The sequence below is a fragment of the Mytilus californianus genome, unplaced genomic scaffold, assembly GCF_021869535.1.
Source record: "Mytilus californianus isolate M0D057914Y unplaced genomic scaffold, xbMytCali1.0.p SCAF_3, whole genome shotgun sequence".
NCBI classification, from domain to species: Eukaryota; Metazoa; Mollusca; class Bivalvia; order Mytilida; family Mytilidae; genus Mytilus; species Mytilus californianus.
In genome coordinates, this window is record NW_026262679.1 from 69,382,193 (window position 1) to 69,394,152 (window position 11,960).

At 48.0% G+C, this 11,960-nt stretch overlaps 1 protein-coding gene across 1 annotated transcript; it reads right to left on the bottom strand.

Annotated features, from left to right (window-relative positions):
- Positions 1 to 7,805: 7,805 nt before the first annotated feature.
- Positions 7,806 to 9,541, bottom strand: LOC127733629 (uncharacterized; the record flags this gene model as incomplete). Its single annotated transcript, XM_052242948.1, has 2 exons — positions 8,167 to 9,541; positions 7,806 to 8,060 (listed from the first exon to the last, which is right to left on the bottom strand). Coding segments are annotated over exons 1-2 (654 nt in total), but the record flags the coding sequence as incomplete, so codon positions are not given.
- Between the last annotated feature and the right edge of the window lie 2,419 nt (positions 9,542 to 11,960).

The window sequence follows — 11,960 nt, forward strand, 5'->3', positions numbered from 1 at the left end:
ACCATATGTCCATGTCCACGCTGTTATGAAATTCATTCTATTTGTAGATTTTTTTTGCTATTTAAAGTTTCTCTTTATCTTACATAGTTTTCAATTAATAGGCAAAAATGAAAAAACAATGGGAAATTTTGTCATTAAAGGCCAATAACTCCAATAAGAAGTCGTCCGACAGTTTTGTGGTAAAAAGACCATTGGTAAATCTCAACATTCCTAACATTTTTACGCTCTGTCAGATTTGCTCTATTAATAGCGGGTTTCAAGATGATAGACAAAACTTGCCCTATGTTCTATTTTTAGCCATGTCGGCCATGTTGGTTGGCAAGCGGGGTAATCGGACACTTTTTACAACAAGATACCCCTAAGATGATTGTAGCCAAGTTTGGTTAAATAAGGCCCGGTAGTTTCAGAGGAGAAGAAAAAATTATATCTTTTATATTCTGCAAATACCTGTAAGCTTTTTATAAACTTACCTTGACTAAACTAGGCTTCTGAACGATTATTACTAATAGTAGAATCAGCTGGACTTTTCAGCGGGTGTGCTTCTGCTTCCAGTTTTTCCGATTGACAGATCCGGAACGAGGCTCTCTGTCTTCCGGATCTGTCTCCTCCTCCAGTAGAGCACCACCGACCCTACCCCGAGGTACTACACTCCCTCTGACTTTATAAAAAAGGAGTGAATCAAAAGAGGGGAAAAGGGGGGGGGGGAAGGGGGTCAATTCCGGTGGCGATCACACATTGTAGATAAAAAAGGGGTTGGGGGTGGGGTACAATAAACATGGGGACCCTTAAATTACTACAAACGGAAACCCCCCGATAACACTAGGACCATGGAACACCCTAGTAATTTTCCCCTGGAGCAAACTATATACAAACTCAATTTTAAATTCATTAACTGTAGAAACTCAATTTTAAATTCATTAACTGGTAGCCAACGGGCTCTTCTTGTTCCAACTATTTACACAGGGGGACAGAGGCCAGTCTATGTGGTCACTCCGTACAGTCGGCCACCATTGAGGCGTGCCAACCGCAGTATTTCCCGTGGAGATTCTGCCCTCACCTCCCCCACTGCCTTAGCCACCTCAAACAAGTAATGAGGGTGGCCATGTCGTCCATTAGGCGGGGAAAAGTAAGTTGCATCACTCACTAAGAGGATTCGATGCGGTGGTACCATCCTCACGGCGTCCTTCTGCTCGGTGTGGAAGGAATGGACGCCCATTCCAAAACCAAAATAGGCATTGCAGAAGGAGCTCTGCCACTCCCTCACCTGGTCTATCCCCCCCTGGAAGCAATGAAGGTGGATGAGTTGCACCGGATTGATTGCCAGGCCCGTCATCACCTTCAAGACCTCACGATGAGCCCGGGCGTGAACCCGGTCCAGTCGGTCGCCTCTTATGTGCAAAACCACAGGCTGGTTAAAGCGACACGACTGGAGCGCCCACCTCAAGGTCGAGATCTGGCGGGCCTGTAATCTTCCTCAACCGTGAAATCCACCCCCACCTCTCCAAGGGCGGACACACTGGGGTGAGTCACCAGCTGGTGAAACCGGTGCTGAGTGGCATCTTCAAACTGCCCGGCACTCTTGGGGTGGATCCCCACTGCCCCCACCCATCCCGTTTCCAGCCTAAGCGGCACACGGGGCCAGGTCTTTGGATCGCAGAAGACTGCCACCCCTCCTGCCAGCTTGATAGGATCCACAGGAGCAGGGGTCAACCTTAGCCGTAAGAAATCCCCCAAGGGTGTCCGGGGAGGCATTTCCAACTTGCTTAGGGATCTATCCAGGTGCATGTGGCTATCGAAGGCCTCTGGCAGATCCCTGCACAACCGGGACTCCATTCCCCTACTCCCTGATGAATTCCCCGTCGGCGGCGACCCCCGTGCCCCCACAGACAGAGGTGAACTTCTAGACCCTAGACCTGCTAGTGCCCGGGTGGGACTGGTACACGGAAGGGACATGAGGGAGGGAACGGACCTGGGAGGAAAACCCTTGGAGCTAAACACCCCTACCTGCCCCATGGGCCTGGGAGACTCTGGTGTGCAAACTGGAGACCCCAACCTACAGAAAACTCCTACTTTGGCTGGAGGACTCCCCTGCTCACTGGAGGAACTCGCCTGGGATGGCTCACTAGAGCTGAGGTGAACCTCCCCCAGAAAGGCCCGGCGCTGACCATCTTGTAACAGAGCCATCAACTCGACCTGCGCCCTCCAGTGCATGAGCACTGCAGGTGAGTTTATTGGCGACAGACAGAAGGTCCGAGGGACCTCCCACTGTGCCAATCCGCTGCCATGGCTACCCACTCAGCACTCAGGACCTCTGGGGTCAGCCCCACAGTCTCTAGCTGTCCAATCACCCACTGGATGGGGTTCCCCACAGCTGAACCCCCCAAGGCCCGGAAAAGTGTGCGCAGGGAGGTGAGACGCACCCTAGCTAACCCTGGGTCAGACACCCCCAGGTCCCGGAACACTTTGGCAACATGTTCCGCCAGAATGTGCCCTTCCAGGCCTGGCCCCCGGGTTTCACAGCCGGAAACTGGACAAGACAGTTCAGCTCCGACCGCTCCACCCTGCCCCACAAAGCGAGATGTTTCCACCTCACTGAGGGCTGGGAAACAAGGCTGGTCCCGACACACATCACCCTGACCTTGAGCCTCCACCCTGTCTCCCTGGGGTGAGGCTGCCTGCATTGGAGGTGAGGAGTTTGCCTCGGACTTACTTCTCCTCTTGGCAGCCCGCCGACGGCGGTCCCTGTCTCTTCGGTTCTTTTTACTCTTCTTCTTCTTCCCCACCTCCATCTCCGCCTCTCCCCTAGCCCTCAGACCCCCCTTCCGACTCCCCATCTTCCCCTTCCCCCCACCTACCTTGACTGGGAGCCCCAAATCCCCCTGTACCTCGGGGTCCAGCCCCCGCAGCTCCTCCTCTGGGACTGTCACTATGAACACCTCCTCTGTGATGGAGGGCTGCAGCGGGGTGGATGGCGGGCTGCCATCCCCCGAGGCCTGTCTTTCTGCTTGCTCCTTCTGGTCCATCTGAAATAAGTAAGCCTTCGAGTGCAGGGTGACCATGGACACGTGCACTCCCGTGGAGGCCGAACATCCAGGACACTGGTAGGCGTGATATTCACACATCGTCCATGAAACCATTCCCTGCACTCGTCTCACATGATCATCAGACCCCCATCATCTGGGCCCCTACACGAACAATAAATGTTTCTGCCCCTTTTTCCCTTGTGCCCCAGCTCATCTATCTCCTCCCAATTTTTCCCTGATATCACCTGGGCCTGTAATTTTCTACACCAATTAGGGACTTCCCTATCTGTACACAACTTAATCCGGTCATGGTGTGCCACTACCATAGCCTTCCTCATTTTGACCCTGTACAGGTAGGGCGTGAGACTTTCCAACACCACCCCCGGGCCCTTCCATGAAGGCGTTAATTTCTTACATTTTCCCTTAATGGTTGCTGTATCCAATTGGTACACTAAGTCCCCCACCTGAAACCTCTTGACCACCACCTTGAGGTCATAGTCCCTTTTGAGACGTTCTTGTGCCACTTTGAGATTGGCACGGGCCAATTCATGGGCCCCTTGGATCGCCCCCTCTAGGTCGGATACATATTGCTCCCTATCTTTGATGTTTCCCCCTTGGGTCCCCTTAAACATCAACTCCGCCGGCTGATTGACCTCCCTCCCAAGCATGAGATGATTTGGAGTAAACCCTGTGCTCTTACTGACGGACGCTCGGAACGCCCCGGCTAATTGCGGGAGGAATAGATCCCAGGACTTCTGATTTTTTCCCACGAAGCACCGCACTGAGGCCATCAAGGTCCGATTGCAGCGCTCTACTTGCCCATTGGATGAGGGGCGGTATGGGGTTGTTCTACTTTTGTGTATTTGAAGTAGGTCGCACATGGCTTTAAACAGATGGGACTCAAAATTCCTTCCTTGGTCAGTGAATACTTGAAAGGGACTCCCGAAACGAGAGAAGAATTCGTTCACTGCTGTCCGGGCAGTTAGCTCGGCGCCCTGGGATGGGAGTGGGATACATTCCACCCATTTGGTGAACTGGTCTATCATCATGAGGATGTGTTCATTACCTCGTTCTGTTTTTGGAAGGGGTCCCACAAAGTCTAGGTGAACTCTTTCCATGGGCGCCCCCGCATGATGTTTTACCATGGGATGTCTGTTGGTACGGGTAGCCTTTTTATTCTGGCTACACAAGGCACAACTTGCTACATACCTTTCAATCTCTTTCTTCATCCCCCTCCAATAGTAAGACGATTTGACTCTTTGGTATGTTCGGTCCCCCCCCCCCCCCTTGATGGCCCGCTGCGGGAATATCGTGACACAACTCCATTAGCCTTTGCCGCATCAATTGAGGGATAACCACCCTTTTTGAATCCCCTGTCGGACTCTCTTTGTAAAGGACATTATCTTCCCCCAAGACAAATAATTCCCTATTTAACCAATAATACTTGGTCGCGGGGCTACTCAAGAAAATTTCCCCTTCCGAGGGCTCCTCCTTTGTCTTTCTCCATTGGACCACCCATTTGAATTTCGGGTCATCGCCCTGATTCCCCAACAATTCCCCCTGACTGATTCCCAAGTTAACCCCTGAGTCTTCCCCTATTTCCTGCACCCATATATCACCCTCGCCTTCCGTCCATATGGCCAACTCGTCCCCCAGTCTAGACACAGACACCCGAGATATCTGCACAAGTTGCTCCTTGGTGCCTGTAAGCTTTTTAACACGGGCAGATTTTTTAGCCAAAGGTATAGTATCATCGACATTCACTGTGAACTGCCCCCAATTTTGTTGGGCCCTTGTGCAGTACGTACACCCCCCACAGGGCAGGTCGGTTAACCCCAGCTCCACTCGGAACCCGGGGCACGGGCCTTCCTGGGGCAACCGGGACAAAGCGTCAGCATTGGGATGTTTAGCCCCTGGCCGGTGTTTGATTTCCATATCGAATTGACTGATTTCTTCCAGCCATCTGGCTAATTGCCCCTGGGGTTCCTTGAAATTGGAAAGGTGAGACTGCTATGGTCAGTCCTAACCACAAACCGCCGTCCCAGCAAGTAATGCCTGAACAGCCTAGTGAACCTGACAATAGCCAGCAGCTCCTTTCGGGTGGTACAATATTTTTGTTGTTCTGGGGTGAGGGTGAAGCTAGCATATGAAATGGCTCTTTCCTGCCCTCCTTGGACTTGCAATAATTCTGCCCCAATGGCCTTATCAGAAGCATCCGTGTCCAAGATAAAAGGGTCTGTGGCATTGGGCAATGATAGGACAGGGGCTGAAACCATGGCCTCCCTGAGTTTGTCAAAAGACTCTTGTTGCTCGTCACCCCATGAATAAGGGCGCTTTCCGGTCAGGGCTTGAAGCGGTAAGGCTAGGTTCGTATAGCCCTTTATGAACGCCCGGTGATAATTCGCAAACCCCAAGAACCGTTCTACCTCTTTTGAGTTCCGGGGTTTTGGCCAGTTCTGAACATCTTTTACGTATCCTGGGCCTATTTCCATCCCCTCTGGGCCCACAATCCTCCCCAGAAATTCCACTTTCTTCCTAAACAGGTCGCACTTTCGGGGTTTTAGTTTGAGCCCGTACGTTCGGAACCGTTCAAATACCACTCTTAAATTGGCCAGATGATCCCCAAAATCCCTCCCCAGGACCAGTATATCGTCCAAAAAAGCCAACACCACCCTCCATGTCAACCCTCGTAGTACAAGGCTTATAACCCGGGCATAAGTGGCTGGGGCATTGCATAGCCCAAAGGCCATGCGTGCAAACTCGAACAACCCGTACTTGGTGATAAAGGCGGTTTTGGGCCGGTCCTCCTCCCTGATCTTCACCTGCCAGTACGCCGAATTGGCGTCCAGCTTTGAGTACCACACATTACCGGCAAGGGTGTCTAGGCACTCTTCTACTAAGGGCAAGGGGAAAATTTGGCGGGAACAGGCCCCGTTGACCTTTCTATAGTCCACACACCACCTCACGCTGCCATCCCTCTTACGTATGAGAACTGGGGCCGAGCCCCATTCCGATACGGATGGTTGGATTACCCCCGACTGTAACATTTTTTCCAACTGAGCCTCTTCTTCCTGGGCGAACCCTAAGGGCGTACGCCGCATTCGCTGTTTAATAGGCGGGTGATCCCCCGTGTCAATACTATGCTCCAGGGCAGTGAAATGTCCTAGGTCGAGATCGCTACAGGCAAAGACATCCTGACAAGACCTCTTAAACATCTCTTGCAAGTGTTGAGGCAACTCCTTTTTCTCAGAATTTTCAGCCACCTCCATCTTGTATACCTTCGGACTCTGGTGCCCCCCCCCCCCCCCCCCCCCCACCTCAACTTCCTGGGCCCGGGCCAGTAAGTCCCCTTTTGTTATTGCGAGAGGGCTATCTGAGAGGTTGATCACACACAACACTGGGTCTTGACCCACCTCATGTAAAGTCCTAGGTATCAGCAGATTTCCCTCGGCCTTTGCCTCGATGATATATTCCCGACCCATGGGTTCAGCCAACACCCCTATCACTCTTTTAACCGAATTTGCTGGGACTATGTGATTCTTCCCCGCCCGCACCCCCGTTGTTTGGGGCAGCAACCTAGCCTGACCCCATGACATCTGTACGACCTTCCCATAGATGGATAGTTGATTCCTATGTAGGTCAAGTGATATGCCCTGTGCCCTGAGGAAGTCTATTCCCAATAGCATTTGATCCCCTATTGGAGCCACATAAATGTCCCAGGTGTATTCCTGTGTTCCAAGCCCCACCTGAAAAGGCCCAGCGACAAAACCGTTCATTTGAAGGCCTTTTCCTGCTGTGTTCATGACCACCTCTTTAAGGATCGGGGGGGGGGGGGGGGGTACTCCTTCAAACTCTTATATAGTTCCTCAGATATTAAGGTAACCTGAGCCGCGGTGTCAACCACGGCATCAACCTTTTGACCCTGGACTACAACAGGCACCCTATACATGGTCCCACTTGTTAACTGGCTTATGGTTACCATTTCTCTCTCCCCCTGTGCTATAAGGTCCCCTTCCCGATCACTGTTTGGGCTGTCCTCGCACAGTGTTTGTTCCCCTTCCTCCCCCGACTCTTCACCCTGTGACTCGGATTCAGACATTTCTGGTGTTGCGGGGCTGTTGGGCTCACTTTCAGATATCCCCCATGGCCATGCTGTTTGTGCTGGATCCACATTGATTTGGGAGTGAGGGTCTGGTGGGTCAGTGGGAGGGAATTCCTCTACCCCCGGTTCTTGTGGAGGGGATTGTCCGACAATTATGTCCTGGGTTGGCAGTTTCTGAAAATCAGTGACTTCTTTAAAAGAATTCCCCTCTAGAAGGGCCAATTGGTCCCCATGAGCCATTCCTATCTGACTTATGGTACCCTCCCTATTAAGGTGTGACGGGAGGGGTGGTTTGTGGCTTATTATGAGGTCCTTTAAACTCCGTGGTTTAGGGGCCAGACTCAGACCTCTTGAGTCGACCCGTTGGGGTTTAACGGACCCTTGTTGTCCTGGAAAGTTACTTTCTTGCCCCCTGGTCTAGGAGAACTAGATCTCTGATATTTAGGGCATTCCCTTTTAAAATGACCTACTTCACCACAGTGAAAACAGCCACCATTGGCAGGCCTAGGGGAGGTAATCCGCGAGGCGGGCCTTGCATTGTTCCGCACTGCGAAGGACAACTTTTGGATCTCCGACATAATGTTCCCCAGGGTTCCTGTTACCTCCCCTTTGAAAGCATTAAACTGAGTTTTTAACTCCTGAACATCCTTGGGGGGGGGGGGGGGGGGGGGGGGGGTAGAACCAATGGCTTCGGACCTTGTGGTGGAGCATATGGTATAATTGTCCCCACCCTTACCTCTGGTATCAGGGCTGACACTTTTAACCTCCTTTCTGGCGGCACGGCCATATATGGCTTGGTGGTTATGTTGATGCCACCTGATTTTGTCCACCGCCTCTTCAATACTCTTGGGTTTAGCATTGGAGGCCAACATTCCCCCCTCCTTGTCTGAGGCCCCCTGGCACAATCTCATGACCGCCTGTTGGTACATGTGGTCCTCGAGCAGGTGGCGAAAGGCTTTTGTGGCGAGGGATAGGACTCTGTCGGCCCAGTCCTCCAGGGTTTCGTCCCCCCCCCCTCTGCCTGGCAATGATAAACTGAACCTGAGCGGTTTCTGGCAACTCATTGAACCCAAACCATTTGGCCAACTTACTCACTAAATCCTCGTAGGACAAATCATGCCTTCTTTCCACCAGCAAGGCATAAAACTCACTGGGCTTTCCATCTAGGGACCAGCACAATTGGTCCTTGCACTCCCCTTGAGACCATCCACTGACCTGGCACAATCGCGAGAACTTGGCGTAAAAAGCCTGCCAATTAGTCTTCCCATCGTACTTGAGACTCTTTTGTAGGATGGGTGGTTTGCCCCCAGTTGGCCCCCTTGGCCTGTCTTGAAATCTCTGGGTATCCGACCCCGCCATAGCCTCCTGGTGGTCATATGCATCCCTTCGAGAACTCCTTTGGTCTCCAGTTTCCCGTCTTGCTGCCCCTGGGTACCCCATACTACTGGCCTGTCTCGTCACTGGGGCCTCATTTTCGATATGGGCGTCTCTAAACCTTGGGCCCTCACTATCGGTATACCGGTTAGCTAAGCCCCCCTTTCCCTGCCTGTGCTCCCTGCATTGCTATACCGGGATCGAGGTGTTTCCTCATACCTGTAGTCTCTGGTATTCCCATACTGGGGCATGGGCTTGTCCCTTCTGTCCTGGTAGACCCCTTCTTCCCTGAACCCCCGGTTAAGTTCCCCACCATCTTGCCAGTTTAGGTGCTGGGAGGGGGAAGGTGACCTAGCCGCCCTTGCCCTTGGCGTTTCTCCTGCTGGGGTGGGGTAGTCATGGGTGGTGGTCTGGCCCCTGCCGCGTGCCTGTATTAGATTATCAATACGTTGCACTTTTTCTTGGTGCCCTATCTCCTCCTTGCAAAATTTGTCAGCCCCCCTGTTGGATGGCAAGGAGGTACTAAAATCCATGGCATCCATGGCTGCTTCCGTAAGTCTCATATATGGGACATACCTGAGATCCTCCAACTCTAGGATACCCTTATCCTCCCTCAATTCCCAAATCTTTGCTGCTATTTTTGCCCCTACCCCTGGAATTGATAACAATTCCTCAAAAGTAGCTGAGTTTATATGCACTCTAGCCATGGTGACACGTATTACAACTATATATATGAACTATTTAAAATTGGGCATGTACCGGTGTCTCTGCTAAAGGGCCTTTTTATTTGGTATTGTTTAAACAACAAGTTTTATAACTGGGGATCAAGCTTATAAGTTGACCCCAGAGGTATTTTTATGCAAAGTGTATGTGTGTAATGTTTTAAAGTTAGACACTTACAATTTTTCTTCTTTTTTTTCTTTATAACCTGATAACTGCTGCTGCACTGTGGAATGACACGTAGTGCAATGCGCGGCTGAATTGGATTCAGGGGTTACACAATTCCCTACAAGGGTTTTTCAGAACAAATATGGGGTTCACACAATTCCCTACAAGGCTCCGCAGACGGTCAAGTGTGAAAATCCCTACAATATTACAAATCCGTGACTGAAACTTAGTCACAAAAGTTTTCCCTTCCCTGTGCTTTGACTTTCCCTCCCGAATTGACTACACCAGCGAAACCGTGGGTAGCCAAAAACTAGAAATAGGTGACCTGTCAGGGATCCCCTAAAAACAAAATGGAGGTGCTGTTTGGGCCCCTTTTTGAAGTATTCTTCGCTTAAGAATTCATCTCCCCGAGTGAATTAGTACGAAAAATGCTCGCAGCGCCAATGTAAGCTTTTTATAAACTTACCTTGACTAAACTAGGCTTCTGAACGATTATTACTAATAGTAGAATCAGCTGGACTTTTCAGCGGGTGTGCTTCTGCTTCCAGTTTTTCCGATTGACAGATCCGGAACGAGGCTCTCTGTCTTCCGGATCTGTCTCCTCCTCCAGTGGAGCACCACCGACCCTACCCCGAGGTACTACATACCTATCCCAATTTGTTTATTAGTGATAAAATTCAAGAGTAAAAACTGATGTCCAGAGCAATGGAGACGTCTGCTTCTGCTTGCTTGAAATAAATTATGGGTCGGTACCTTGCGTTCACTACATTATATGGTGTGCTACTAATTATCCAAATAAGAAAATTTGATGCATTAACTTACTTTGATCGCTATTACTTCGCTTCGAAGGCAACATGTTCTAGACGGTGAATAAGCTAGAAAATATTTCATTTTAATAACTCAATATTTGCATGCTTATTATGTAATTAGAGTATTTATTACTAAGAAAATGATTAAAATTACTCAATCAAAGAGGAAGATGTTAAGTACTGTGTATGTATGACATAACATGTGACAGGTAATTACAATCAAAACTTAAATCGACTGAAGAGAGGATTTATTCAGTTCCTTATTTTTATCTACGATTTTAATTGTATAAAATGGGGAAGCCAGCAAGAGTTTGACAGTGTATTAAATCAATTATCATTATGAAATATAGCATATATAATAATTTTGGAGTCAAGTTTACATTTGGGCTTATTATTTTTTAACCTGTACAGGTAAATTACAGGTAAAATTTATCCAAATCAATATTTGATATGAAATATATAAGATATTAATCCAAAAAATATACAACCTTAATAAAAATCCGGTCATTACGAAACCATGCTAGTTTGAAGAGAAAAGAACTTAAATCTTTACATCATTTCATTGAAATGAGTTTACAGTGACGATCAGCCAATATCACAGTTCACAATATCGCAAGCTGTTAGTATTAGATTTAGGACCAGAACCAATCTTGAGAAAAATCTGATGGGTGGTTTGAATTGGTTAATTAAATAATTAATTTTCAAAAAGCATATACATGCTATAGCATTCAAATCATTTATTACAAATATGACACAATGAAAAACAGCAGAAAATAACACACATTAACAATTGATCTAGTTTTGGCCAAGAACAGTAGTATTTTGGTTAATAATGTGACCTTACAGGTTAGTATACAGGACAAACTAAAACAAAATGATATTCGTCTTCAACAACATTGATATTACAGCAAAGACACAGTCGTAATTCTCTTGGAATCGAACGTCACAAAAGAAATTAAAATAATTTTCAAGACGAAAATCTGTCTTGATTCTTCTATACATACAGAGGTTTTCACAATCATATAACAATGCTAGCCACTCTTGTAAAGATTGATCAGTAATACGTTTTTTAACAATGTCAAAAACTACAGTTGTTACATCCTGTGAAATCCAAACAAAGTGCAGGCCAAGATTAGATACAAAATCCCGTACACAAGAAACCAAATTTGTTTTACCATTATTGATATCTTTATACAGAAGCATGTAAACATTGTAAACAACATTTGGTTTTTTCAATATAACCTGAAACCAAAATTTTTAAATTCTAATACGTCTTGGTGGGGTTCGTGTTGCTCAGTCTTTAGTTTTTTATGTTGTGTTTTGTGTACTACTGTTTGTCTGTTGGTCTTTTTCTTTTTAAGCCATGGTGGTGTCAGTTTATCATCGACTTATGAGTTTGAATGTCCCTTTTTGGTATCTTTCGCCTCTCTTTTGAAATGTTCATAGGCAAATGCCCAACTTCATTACAAATAAAATAATAGGTACATTTTTACCGACTTTTACAAGAAATCTACAAAAAACGGTTATGAATTAATTCAATATGACGAGCATGATGAAAGCCCCATAAGTTGCTATGTAAACATTTTTAAGAGTATTCATTAGTGAGAATAAGGCCTTGGATTCTTGCTGAACCAGACTTTCTCTGTTTTTAGAAATTTGCAATTAGAATGCAATAATATTCCGAGGTAAAGGTACGAATCAACTATTAAATGTTCATTATTGTCATAGAAAAAAATATTCTTAACCCACTGCCATCCCCTTCTT